Source organism: Galeopterus variegatus, unplaced genomic scaffold, assembly GCF_000696425.1.
Source record: "Galeopterus variegatus unplaced genomic scaffold, G_variegatus-3.0.2 Scaffold1188, whole genome shotgun sequence".
NCBI classification, from domain to species: Eukaryota; Metazoa; Chordata; class Mammalia; order Dermoptera; family Cynocephalidae; genus Galeopterus; species Galeopterus variegatus.
The window spans coordinates 247,011-261,273 of record NW_007727299.1 but is presented as its reverse complement, the minus strand read 5'-3'; the positions used below and the strand labels follow the sequence as shown (position 1 = coordinate 261,273).

The 14,263-nt window shown below is 41.1% G+C and overlaps 1 protein-coding gene across 1 annotated transcript in view; it reads left to right on the top strand.

Annotated features, from left to right (window-relative positions):
- Window positions 1–1,882: 1,882 nt before the first annotated feature.
- The window catches only part of VIT (vitrin), a 90,375-nt gene continuing 77,994 nt past the window's right edge, over window positions 1,883–14,263 (top strand). The window contains exon 1 of the mRNA XM_008575442.1: window positions 1,883–1,948. Coding sequence (XP_008573664.1) covers window positions 1,897–1,948 — 52 coding nt within the window. The 5' untranslated portion in view covers window positions 1,883–1,896. The remainder of the gene's footprint in view (window positions 1,949–14,263) is intronic.

Below are 14,263 nucleotides of genomic sequence, written 5' to 3'. Positions count from 1 at the left end.
ACACTAAGGGTTGCGATCCGTTGCCGGTCACGAAAAAAGACAAAAAGGAAAAAAAAAAGAAATGCCAACTCTAGGGGCCGGCCCGGTGGCGCACTGCTACAGTGCGCCGCTTGGGAAGTGCGGCGGCGCTCCCGCCAAGGGTTCGGATCCCACATACAGACCAGCCGCTCACTGGCTGAGCGAGGTGCAGCCGCAACACCGAGGGTTGCGATCCCGTTGCCGGTCCTGGTCCAGTACGGGCGCAACACTGAGGGTTGCGATCCGTTGCCGGTCACGAAAAAAGACAAAAAGGAAAAAAAAAAGAAATGCCAACTCTAGGCTACACAGCAGTGGCACTGAGGGAAGGAAGAGATATAGAAGGGACCATCTATCCAGAGGGGAGCAGTGTTGAATTATAATTTACATTGTTTAAAACTTCTAGCTCATACAGGTAATAAAAAGACCAACTTTTAAGTGTTTGGATTCTCTACAGTGTTCTTCTTTATTGCCTGTGGCCAGGGCAGATTCCTTCCACCTCCATTCTAACCCTACTCACTGCCTTGTACCGTGGTTATGACATTTCCCTTCTGTATGTCTCAGTTTCCTCATCTGTTTAATGGGGATCATAAAACCTACTATACTGACTTACTGCAAGGATTGGAGACAATACAGAATGCACAGTATACATTCGACTGATGGTAGTATGAGTGAACCTTTGAGGGTTTCCTTAAAACCTCGAGAAAAGGGGGAACCTTTATAGATCAACAGCCTCTTCATATCCATTGTGCTTTCCAAAACCTCTGTCAATGCTGTTTCCCCCACTCGGGCCACTTCTCCCCTATTTCTGAGACCAAATTCTGTTCATTCTTCAAGGTTGACCCAGTTGCTAACAACCCTAATGAGCTTTTCTCTTATTCCTGTGGCTGACATAATCTCTCTCCCTCCTCTAAAATTCCTGACCCTTTGGGGAATCTCTAGCACTACCGAGACCTACTGGAGTAGAATCTGCATTTTAACAAGATCCCCATGTGATTGGTGTGCATGTTAAGATTTAAAGAGCCCAATCCAAACTGGTTCCCAAATTTGACTGTGTGTTGGAATTATCTGAGGAGTTTTTAAAAAGCTTGATACCTAGACCCCACTCCAAGAGATTCTGATTCAACTTCTCTGGGGTGCAGCCTGGGCAACAGGATTTTTTTAAACTCCCAGATAAGATTAATATGCAGCCAAGTGTGAGAATCATTGCTCTATAAAGTTGTCCTCACACTCTGTTATGAAGCCTTAACACTCTCTTCTGCTCGCTCATGTAGTGGTTACTCATGTCCACGTATGTTTTTCCACCTCTGTTAAACTGTAAGTCCTTTAGGAGTGAGAACTTTTTCAATTCAATTTTTATCACACCCTTCCTAACAAAACTTAGCCACGTAATAGGAATTTAATATATATTTATTGAATGAATGATGAATGAAGTACCCATCTGTAATCTAAGAATGTTTTCTCAATACTATAAATGTGACTTTTGTCCTAATTTGAAGACTGGTTGGACATATTCTCAAAATCTCTTCAGTTCTCATAAAGACTGAATCCCCGAAGAACCAGAGGCTGGTGGCTAGAATGGGTTTTCCAACTGAGAATAGCTTCTCTGGGTACCAGCGCAGCTGGCCACTGCCATCTGCATGAGCTGCTTATGTGAAGGTACTTCAAAAAGTTCGTGGAAAGATTCGTACTATCTTTTAATTCTATTTTTCTGTGAACTCTTTGAAGTACCCTCGTAAAAAGTTGCAGCTTGGAATCTTAAGACTCCGGAGGGCAATGCAAAACAATACAGCCCATCCCCTTATAATCCAATTCAGAACTCCTGGCTGAAATATGATGATGATGTTTTTTCTTCCTCTCCAGGGTGCCGTTCTTATATCAATGGGGATTGTTGTTCTCACTATGAAGGCATCTGTTATTGAAATGTTCCTTGGTAAGTACTTTTATATGTGTATCTGGATACCCTTTTAACATTTTCCTAATGTCCAAAGAATCCAGCCAAGAAAAGTTTTAAACCAAGATGCAGTGTATAAAAAAACACAATTTATCTTTTTATGATAAATATTTTGGAGAGACGTTTAAGTGAGAATGTTAAGTGTAGATCAAATTCAGGATGGATGTGTATATATATTTTTATATAAAGCAAATATATGTATTACATACATGTGTCTCTACATACTACATAGTACACTTACACACACACACAAATCTTTCCGTGTATTCTTCACCAACTAGCAAGTATTTCAGATACAGCATATTTGCTGATTCCTAATTTAGGACTCTTCTTGTTTCTTAACTGCTTAAAAAAAAATTCTTATCACTGACATGGCTTCACTTATACCATTGACAAGTCATACTTTCAGAGACGAAACACTTGAACTTATCCACTATCACCAGAGAATGCAAATTTGGATAGGCCATTGAGGAGCAGCAGGTTGTCTAGAAAACAGAAACTGCTAATGGGTTTAGCCTAAGCCCAAGGGTAAACTCCTATTAAACTTGGCCCTACTGTGCCATGCCTTGTCAGGTAAAGTGAGTCTGTGTGTCATTGTGAAACTATTGCCAGGGAAGAGTAGAAAGGCCTTTCAGATAGTCTTCATTAGTTTGCTAGGGCTGCTATTTCAAAATATCACAGACTGAGTGGCTTAGAACAGTGGAAGTCTATTCTCTCACAGTTCTGGAGGCTATCAAGGTGTCAGCAGGCTGGGTTTCTTCAGAAGGCTGTGAGGGAGAAATCTGTTTCATGCCTCTCTGCCAGCTTCTGGTGGTTTGCTGTGGATCTTTGGTGCTCCATGGCCTGTAGATGCATCACTCCAATCTCTGCCTTGTCTTCCCAAGGCATTCTCCCTGTGTGCATGTCTGCCTCCAAAATTTCCCTTTTTAAAATGGCACCAGTCATATGGGATTTGGGGCCCACCCTCCTCCAGTGTGACCTCACCCTAATTTAACTGGTTACATCTGCAATGAGCCTATTTCCAAACAAGGTCACATTCTGAGGTACTGGGGGTTAGGACTTCAACACAGGAATTTGGGGACACAATTCAAGGTACGTTCAGCAGGAGTCTGCATGGCAGAATTGGGGACTAGAAGGGAAAGAGTTAACATGGCTGGGAAGGCAAAGGGGTTGGCGGCATGGTGCAGGAGCACCACACTGGGAGTCAGGAAGATATGAGCTCTAGTCCTATCTCCACATCAACCTGCTAACTTTGGCAAGTCACTCCTCTCAGAGCCTCCTGTTTCTTCTGTAAGTTACGTAGCTGAGCGATTAATCACCCTGCCCTGTGTAAAATCGCTGCCAGAGAGCTAGGCCAGCTCTTTTCCACCAGCTTGCTTCTCAGCTAGGCCACCCTCTCCCAAGCCAAGATAAGGACACAAACATGCTCTCTCAGTGGCACTGTCCCCTGGCTCATGCAGATGGGTCTTTCATTTCTACCTTGCCCTTTTGAGAGGCTACCTCCTTCTCATACTAGCCTACGGGTTAATAGAAATAGTGGGGATGGGGCAAGGGGTTAGGAATAGGAAAGATTTAGTAAAACAAACAAAACAGAAAACAAACCCTGAGGCCATTTCACACTCTGCCATGTTCCTCAGCCTCACAGAACCAAGAAGGGAGACTACTGTCCTTTGTCCCCTGCCTTTCTCAGCCTGCCCTTCTGCAAAACTCTTTCCCCTTCAAAGTACTTCATTCAGACAGCAAGAAACCAAAATAGAAAAAGGAGACTCCCATACCTCAACACAATAAAGGCCATATGACAAGCCCACAGCTAACATCATACTCAATGGTGAAAAGTTGAAAGCTTTTTCTTCTACGATCAGGAAAAAGACAATGATGTCCACTCTCACCCTTTCACCACTTCTATTCAACGTAGTATGGGAGGTCCTAGCCAGACCAATTAGGCAAGAGAAAGAAACAAAAAGCATCCAAACTGGAAAAGAGGAAGTAACATTATCTCTGCAGATGATATGATTTAATATCTAGAAAACCCTAAAGACTACACAAAAAAACTGTTAGAACTAACAAATGAATTCAGTAAAGTTATAGGATACAAAATGAACATTTAAAAATTAGTAGTATTTCAATATACTAATAAGGAATTATCTGAAAAGAAATTTTTTAAAATCCCATTTACAATAGATTAAAAAAGTAGTTAGCGTAGTGGATTGAATTGTGTTCCCCGAAACTCTCTGAAACTTGAATTGTGTCTCCCAAGTTTTATGTATTAGAAACTTAGCACCCACTGTGACTGTTAAGAGGGTGGGAAATCCCATCATGGTAATTGAAAGGTGGGGCCTTGAAGTGGTGGTGATTGGACTGTAGCACAATGCCATAATGAATGGATTAAAAATGGTGGTCAGGGGCATGGTTCTGAGGGCTTTAAAGAAAGAGGAGAGTCTGTCTTTGTCTTTCTCTCTCTTGCTCTCTCTGCTTCTACCATCTTGCAATGTGAGACCCCTGGGTCACTGTTGCCACCACCAGATGGACTTTGGACTTCCCAGCCTCAGAAACTGTAAGCAATAAATTTTGTTTTCTTTATAAATAACCCAGTTTCAGGTATTCTGTTATAGCAACACAAAACGGACTAATACAGAAAATTGGTACCGGGAGTGGGGTGTTCCTTATAACAAATACTTGAAAATGTGGAAATGGCTTTGGAACTGGGTGTTGAGGAGAGGCTGGAGGAATTTAGAGGAAAAGGTTAGGAAAAGTCTAGCTGCTGGTGGGAGTTTAGAAGACAAGAAAACCAGGGAAAGTATGGAATGTTTTAGAGATTTTTAAAATGGTGATGGCCAGAGTGCTTATGGAAATATGGACTGTAAAGACTATTCTAAGGAGGTCTCAGATAGAAATAAGAAGGAATTTTTCAGAAACTGAGGCAAAGATCACCCTTGCTGTAAACTGGCAAAGAACTTGGCTGCATTGTGTCCATGTCCTAGGACTTTGTGGAAGTTGGAACTTAAGAGTTGTGAACCAGAATGTTTGGCAGAAGAAATTTCTAAGTAGCAAAGCATTAAGGAACCTGCATAACTACTCGTAACAGCCTACACTGAGTTATGGTGGCAAAGGCAAAACATAAAGCCAGAATTTAAAAGGGGGGGAGCAGCGCCGAGGCTTGCGATCCCGTCGCCGGTCCCTGGTCCGGTACAGGGGCAACACTGAGGGTTGCGATCCGTTGCCGGACACGGTAAAAAAAAGACGAAAAAAAAAAAAAAGAGAAGGAGAAAAAGACCCTGAAGGCATTGCAGAAGCCTCTGAGGCCAATTCTTCCATTTCAGGCCCAAAGGCCTAGGGAGACAAAATGGTCTTGGGGAACAGGCTTGAGGATACCTCCATGGGCTCACTGCCCAAGACCACCTTGGGAAGCTGCTTCCAGTACCAGCACCTCTGCTTTGGCTGTTCCAGCTGTGGATTAATTGGCCCCAAGTGTGGCTGGTCATGCAGCTTTGGAAAATATAAGCCTGAAGTCTTGGCAGCATCCACATGGTGTTAGGTCTGCAGGCTTGCAGAATGCCAGAGCTGTAGAGGCTTGGGAGCCTCCAACCAGATTTCAAAGGATATATGGAAAAGTCTGGGGACCCAGGAAGAGATCTGTTGCAGGGGTGGAGTCACTGCAAACAGCCTTTCCTAGATCAATACCAAGTGGAAATATGGGGCCAGAGTTGCATCAGAGAAACCTAATCAGTGCCATGTCTAGTAGAGCGGGACCGCCATGGAGACCCCAGACTAGTGGAGCTACCAGCATGCAACACCAGGCTGCAAGACCTAAAGCATCAACTGAGACCAGGAAAGCCATAGGAGTGGAGCTCCCACACCAGCATGTAGGAGATTGAACATGGAACCAAGCTACCTGATTCACCAGCCTTGAGATTTAATGCCTGTCCTGCTGTGTTTTGAACATATTTGGGACCTGTTACACCTTTCTTTTGGCCTATTTCTCCCTTTTTGAATGGGAATATGTACCCTATGTTTGTCCCACCATTGTATTGTGGAAGTAGATAACTTGTATTGATTTCGCAGATGGGACTTTGTATTTTGGTCTCTTGAGTTGAAACAAGTTAAGACTTGGGGATGAAATGAATGTATTTGCTTGTGAAAAGGACATGAGTTTTAGGGAGCCAGAGATGGAATGTAGTGGATTGAATTGTGTCCCTCTGAAACTCTCTGAAGCTTGAATTGTGTCCCCTAAGTTTTATGTATTGGAAACTTAGCCCCCACTGTGACTGTTAAGAGGGTGGGAAATCCTATCATGCTAATCAAAAGGTGAGGCCTTGAAGTGGTGATTGGACTTCAATCACTTTATAGCACAATGCCATAATGAATGGATTAAAAATGGTGGTCAGGGGCATGGTTCTGAGGGCTTTAAAAGAAGAGAAGAGTCTGTCTTTCTCTCTCTTGACATTCATTCTTCCAAACATGGACATCCAGTTTTCCCAGCACCATTTAATGAAGAGGCTGTCCTTTCCCCAAAGTATGTTCTTGGTGCCTTTGTCTAAGATCAATTGGCTCTAAGTACAGGGGTTGATTTCTGGGTTCTCAGTTCTGTTCCATTGAGGTATGTGTCTGTTTTTATGCCAGTACCTAGCTGTTTTGGTCACTACAGCCTTGTAGTATAGTTTGAAATCAGGTAGTGTAATGTCTCCAGCTTTATTTTTTATGTTCAGAATTGCTTTGGCTATTCAGGTGCTTCTGTTGTCCCATATGAATGTTAATATTGTTTTTTCTATTTCTGTGATGAATGTCATTGGTATTTTGATGGGGATTGCACTGAATCTGTAGATTGCTTTGGGTAGTATAGACATTTTCACAGTGTTAATTCTTCCAGTCCACGAACAAGGAATGTCTTTCCAATTTTTGGTGTCCTCTATTTTTAATGGCTTTAAATAATCAATAAACAGATTGCTTTGGCAGCAACATGGTGGGGATCTTGTTACTGGACATTATATCAGGAGAGGTGACATTTAAGGGAAGAAGGAAGAATTAATATTGTAAAAATGTCTATACTACCCAAAGCAATCTACAGATTCAATGCAGTCCATATTAAAATTCCAATGGCATTTTTCACATAAATAGAAAAAAAAAAAGATCCTAAAATTTGTACTGGATCACAAAAGATACTGAATAGCCAAAGTAATCCTCAACAAAAAGAACAAAGGTGGAAGCATATGACCTGATTTCAAAATATACTACAAAGTTGTAGTAGCCAAAACATCATGGTACTGGCATAAAAACAGACATATAAATGAGTGAACAGAAAAACAAAGGTGGAAGCATATGACCTGATTTCAAAATATACTACAAAGTTGTAGTAGCCAAAACGTCATGGTACTGGCATAAAAACAGACATATAAATGAGTGAACAGAAAATAGAGCCCAGAGATAAATTCATGCACTTATGGTCAATTGATCTTTGAGAAAGGTGCCAAGAACACACAATGGGGATAGGTTAGTCTCGTCAATAAATGATCCTAGGAAAATGGGATATCCATATGCAGAAAAATTAAATTGGATCCCTATCTCACACCACATAATAAAATCAACTTGAAATGCATTAAAGACTTAAACATAAGATCTGAAACTGTAAAACTACTAGAAGAAAACAGAGAAAAAGCTTCTTGACATTGGTCTCGGCAATGACTTTTTGGATATGACCCTAAAAGCACAGGCAAAAAAGCAAAAATAGACAAATGAGATTACAGCAAACTAAAAAGCTTCTGCACAGCAAAGGAGCAATCAACATAGTGAAGAGACAACCTACAGAACGAGAGAAAACATTTGTAAACCATACATCTGATAAGGAGTTAATATCCAAAATATATGAAGAACTCAAACAACTCAAATAACCTGATTTTAAAAATAGGTAGATGATCTGAACAGTCATTTCTCAAAAGAAGACATACAAATGGTCAACAGGTATATGAAAAAATGTTCAACATCACTTATCATCAGTGAAGTGCGAATTGAAAGCACAATGGGGTATTACCTCACACCTATTAGAATGGCTATTACCAAAAAAACAAAAGTTAACTAGTGTTGGCAAGGATGTGGTGAAGAGGGAACCCTTGTAAACCCTTTTTGGTGGGAATGTAAATAGCACAGCCATTATGGAAAACAGTATGGAAGTTCCCCCCAAAATTGAAAATAGAACTACCATATGATCCAGCAATACCAGTTCTGGATATACATCCAAAAGAAATAAAATCAGTATGTTGAATAGATATCTATATTTCCATGTTTATTGCAGCACTATTCACAATAACCAAATATGGAAACAAACTAAGTTTCCATTGACAGATGAATGGATAAAGAAAATGTGTTGCATATATACAATGGAATATTATTCAGCCTTAAAAAAGAAGGAAATCCTGTGGTTTGCAACATGAATGAAACCGGAGAACATTATACTAAGTGAAATAAGCCATACACAGAAAGACAAATACTGTATGATCTTACTTATTATAGAATCTAAAACTCACAGAAGCAGAAGGTAGAGCCAAATTCATAGAAGAAAAGTAGAATGGTAGTTGCCAGGAGCTGAGAGGTGGGAGAATGGGAAGATGTTGGTCAAAAGGTACAGACTTTTAGTTATGAGATGAATAAGTTCTGGGGATCTAATACAGCATGATGACCATAGTTTATAATACTGTATTGTTTACTTGACATTTGCTAAGAGAGAAGAACTGAAATGTCCTCACCCCAAAAAAATAAGCATGTGAGGTGATGGATATGTTAATTAGCTTGATTGAGTAGTTTCATAATGTACACATGTATCTAAATAACATGTCATGTACATAAATATAAACAAAATTTCTGTCAATTATACCTTGATAAAGCTGGGAAAAAATAATAAACCATTCTGTTAATGGGGAAAAAAAAGAGACTCCTGCTCAGAAGTTTCCCTCTCTAAGTCCTCACACATCTACCTCTCTGGAATCTCTCTTTATCCCAGAGCCATCTCCTTATGTCCCCAATGACCCTCCTCTAAGTACCATGACAGCCTCCCTGCCCCAAATTCTTCCCCCTCTAACCCATTCTCCACTACACCTATATTTATCTCCCTAAAGCCCATGTCTGATTACAACCCTCTTGATTTATTTATTTATTTGGGGGGGGGGGTGGTTTCAATACTACTAGTATGTATATTGTTACAAATTGTACTTACTTTTTATGCCTCTTGTCCAACCTGTCCCTACCCCCCTCTCCCGCCCTACTCCCACCATTGATAACCCTAGATTTCTTCTTTCCCTCCGAAAAAGTAATGGTTAGTCTGTTGATTTGTTGCCTAGATGATCTGTCCAATGCTGAGAGGTGTGTTCAGGTCCCCCAATACTATCATAGAGCAGATGCTTCTTCTGTCACTCTGGAATGGGCTTTGTGGAGAGAGACATCCTCTTCTTTTCTTTGGTCTCTGCTGGTGACTCTCCTTGTGTCAATGCATTTCAGTGGCTGGTGGACCATCTGCATGGTGATCGTGATGTCTAGCCACTTTTATGGCAGCTGTGGTTACTGTAGTGGCTATGATGGGCTACCCACATGGAGGTGATGTTTTTGGCATGCTCCTTGGTGCTGGTGGTGTGCCTGGTTGTGGGTGGGGTTGTCCAGTCCCCAGCTCCATGACCCGGGCCCCTGGGCCAGGCCCTGAGGCACTGGCAGTGTGAGTCGCTATGGGTGTAGGTCCAGTCCCTGGCTCCAAGCCTCAGTTCCCCTGGCAGGCCCCAAGGTACTTGTGGTGTGCCTGGGCCGGAACTAATTTTTTGTCCTTTGGTTACTTCTAAAACTGAAGAACTTCCTGTGGGAACCAGTACTTGAGCTTTGTGGTTGAGCTAAATTGCTGCTTTGCTGCTGTTTCCCCAAGGAAGGCTTTTTGTGCAGCTCAGGGTTTAATGGTTGACCTTATAGGTACTTCCGGCTCTCCAGAGACCCAGTGCACCTGGGTTGTGTAGAAACTCTTATCTGGGCCTGAATCTTGTCATCAAACTGCACCCCAAGCAATTCTGCATTCCCAACCAGTCTCCTCTGAGTGCTCCTGAGCTGATTGGGGGGCAGATTGGCTGTCCTTGCTGTGTCCCAGTATTCTCCCAATGGGCCTGTCTCCAAACACTTCCCATGGGATGGGCCCTGCACCGGTCCCTTGCAATGACTCACAAGCCTCTGAATGGCTCCCCTTTTTCAGCTGTTCTGGCTCCTCACTCCTGCTTGGGTCCACGGGAACCCTATTTATGGTCTCTCTGTCCTGGGGGCCACCAAGGCCCTCTTCTCCCCTGCTACCTCCAAGTAACTCCATCTGAAGGGCACAGCTGAGGCTTCTGCCGGCTCCTGCTCCATGTGCTCAGCAGCTCCAGCCTTCAAGCAGTCGTGGCCTGAAACACTCCTAGCAGTTTTTTCTTTCTCTCATTGTGATTTCTCTTGCTTTCATGAACTCCATAGGTCTCTTCTCCTCTTCCCCTGAGCGCCAACAGCCCCAGCTTGGCTGACGTTACATTTTTATAGTTGTAAATTGGTTGATTTGTGGGAGAGAGTGAAGCTGGGGACTGTCTATTCTGCCATCTTAACTGGAACCCACCCTCTTGATTTAAACCCCTCAGTGTTTTCCCTTTGCCTGTAGGATAGAGCGCAAGTTCATCAGAGGGTCTTGTTTGTGAGGCCTTCCTGATATGGCTCTTGCTATCTGCCCCACTCTCATCTCTCCCCACAGCCCCTACCCTGGCACTGAACTTCTGATTTCCCTAAGGGCCATCTGCAAGCCTCTGAACATGCTATTCCCTTTTCTAGAATGCCCTTCCTCTCACTCTTACACCCCCACATCTCCACAAACACTGCTGGTCCTCCAGTAAGCTTCCCTCCACCCCACATTAGATGCAGCCATCACCCTATCACTTGCATGGTGCTCTGCACTTATTCTCATCACAGCTGCACCGTATTTGCCTGGTCATTAGTCTGGCTCCCCCAAAACTGCAAACTTATTGAGGGCAGGAGCTGCAGCTTATTGTTCATATTGAAATCATATAAACATATAATAATATAATTATGTAATAATAATGTAATAAACACATATCACAGGCACTCGATACATTGCTAAATAGATGATTGTGTTTAGGGATGCTGAATTTTTAAGGTATCAGAGTCATACAATGATTCCCCCCAAATGTCTTCACATTAACGTCAATTAAGTGTTTAATTAATATACACCAGAGTAGCATGTTTGTTTTAGATAGATTTAGATGTATGATCGAGCAGAGTTTTATGCTGCCCATTGTCACTGAATTACCATGTATGTAATCACTTGGGGGGAGCAAGTGGAATGAAGAGGCTGAGATTGTAGCCTGCAGACTTGCATCTGGTTCCAACTTCCACCCCCACACAACTGCAGCATTAGCCACGGTGTTAACCTTGACCTTGGTTTCCTTTCTGCAAAATAAAGGAATGACCTCCTCCCAGCTTGAATATTCTATGATTTGAAGCATAATTTTATGATTTATGTGATTGTACAGAATAAGTTGTTATAGCCTTGCTATGAAGCTCTGACTGATTTGATGCTAAATGTTTCACTGAGTTCATAATCCCAAATTAATGCATTAGGGAAATTTGAACTGTTTTAAAATGATCTGCTTTATAAATCTGTTTTCAAGAAGGCATTGTGGACACTACCTGTGTTAGTATATTGAGGGACTCTAAAAAAAAGGATCTAATGAGAGTTGCATGGGCTAGAATAAGGCATTTTTATAAAAGTTCTAGGCACATAATAAGAATTCAGTAAGCGCTTACTGATTTGATCATTGATTAGCTATTCTGGCACTTCATTTCTTTTCTTGAAAGTAGATGGATTCTGACTGTACTTCATTATTGACAGAAAAACTAGAAAATGTGAACACAGATTAATCACGCCAATAATTTTTAAAAGTACTTTTCATTATTATAAGTCTATATGATTTCAATATGACCAAATTAAAAAATAATTGTCTTTTTCTAATTATAAAAGAAACATCCTATATAAAATATATATTTATATATATACCTAAGAAATACAATATTAAAGGGGAAATACAGAAATTATAAAACAGAAATTATAATGCAACTATTGTTAATATTTGGGTATATTTGTCCCAGTTTTTTCTCTTTGCATGTATTTTAACTTTGGCAGAATCATTCTGAAGGTTAGAGCTGAGCACTTTACAGGTAATTTAATATTCTTCTATACATCATTTAGAATAAGTGCTTAGAATTCTCCTACTGTTAGGCCATTTTCAACATTTCATTATTTACAGATTGCCATTAGAAATAATAGTATAATGAACGTTTTTACATAAATTTTTGCCTGCATTTCTGATTATAACTTGAAATATATTCCTAGGAGTATTTTTTTCTAGGTCAAAGAAAGTAAATGTTTTTAAGGCTTTGAAACATATTACCAAATTGCTTTCCAGAATGGCTCTACCTGTTTAGACTTCACCAACAGTACACAAGAACGCCCTAATCCCAAATCCCTGCCAGGATTGAAGTATAATGTTGAGTTCCATATTTACTGAAATGATAGGGGAAAACATTTCCCTTGTTTTGGTTTAGCTTGCATTTTTTTTTTTTATCATTCATGAGATTAAACATTGTTTCATGCTTATCCTTTCATGTTTTCTCCCTCTATAAATTATCTGTATAATCAATTTTTAAATTGGATTTAAAAACAATTACAGCTCAGATATTTTAACTGTATTGATTGTCACACTAGAGAGTAAGAGAGTGAAGTGGGAGAAATTTCTTATTAGAAAAGCTAAGCTTAATATTTAATTTGCTTTGAAATGTCAAGCATACTAAAGAATGATAACTTGTTATGTTATTCGGAACCGGAGCATTGGATTTTAAAACACTGAGAAGCATGGCCGCAGTGTTGGTAAATCCTAATTGCCTTGGAACTTTCGATTCTAGACTTAATTCTCTCAAGGTTTCTAGACACCAATGGCCTCAGTAGCCAGATAATTAACTACTCTTGCAAAAGGGACTGGCTTTCAGACCTGTCTGTGCTTTGAAGCAAACATCAGCCCTCTGTCTTGGCGCTCTGCTAGGCTTCCTGGGAAAATGAACACAGGACTGATTTTTCTCTCACCCAAGTTCAACATGCAATTTACCATTTCCAGTGCAGCAGGACAACTCTTGCTGACAAAGAAAAAAGACATGCCCCAGGGCACAAGCACATTTTCAGGCATTATTGACCAGCCTTCCCTTTGAGGAGTACTTTCTGGGGAGCTTTGATTAACAAGTATATAAGCTCAGGGGAGGGCCTGTGTGTACCATTGAAAATAATGACTTTATTAACCATGGCTGTTAAGCTGAACCCAGCTATGAATGTTTTCAGCCTGGAAGGTCTTGGGCAACCAAATGCAAGTGATGGGGTGGTCTTACTGAGATATTTATGGTCCTAATGATACCAGGACTTATAAACCACTTGCCACAGGCACATGGGCCCAGAAGGAGAGTATTTCATTTTCCACTAGAATTGATATTCAAATTTATTATTTAGCTTACTCGCTCTGCTTAACTTGCTTAATTTTTTTCTGTGTATGTATTTAGTATATTTGTTTTTAAAAATATTCTAGGATTCTGGCACACAAAAATGAATGTGTGGTCTTTGCACAGAGTTAAATGACACAGTGATTGCTATAAAAAATAGACCTCCAGGACACTCATACCCACCCAAAACCCAGAAGTAAATAACACCTAAAAATGTCTGCCTTCATTCTACTTGGCTAGAATTTTGGTTCTCGCTCAGTTCTCTTTCATGTTTCTGTTCTTGTAGGACATGTTGTGTCAACTGTCCAAGCTTCAACTAGTGCTAATAGTCAAAACCGAGGATAATTCAGTGGCCACACCATTGGCACAGATTAGCTGGTGTCTTAGTTCAGGCTGCTATAACAAACTTCCATAGACTGGGTAGCATATAAAATACGTAAATTAGTTCTCACAGTTCTGGAGACTGAGAAGCCTAAGATCAAGTGCTGGCAGATTCAGTGTCTGGCAAGAGACCACTTCCGTGTTCATAGATGGCCATCTTCTGTCTGTGTCCTCACATGACAGAAGGGCAAGCTAGCTCTTGGGGCCTCTTTTATAATCCCATTCATGGGGGCTCCACCCTCATGACCTAATCACCAACCAAAGGCCCCACCTTCTAACACCCTCACATTGGAGGTTAGGATTTCAACATGAATTGGGGGGGGGCGGGGGGCACAAACATACAATCTGTAGCAGCTAATCAAAAAATAC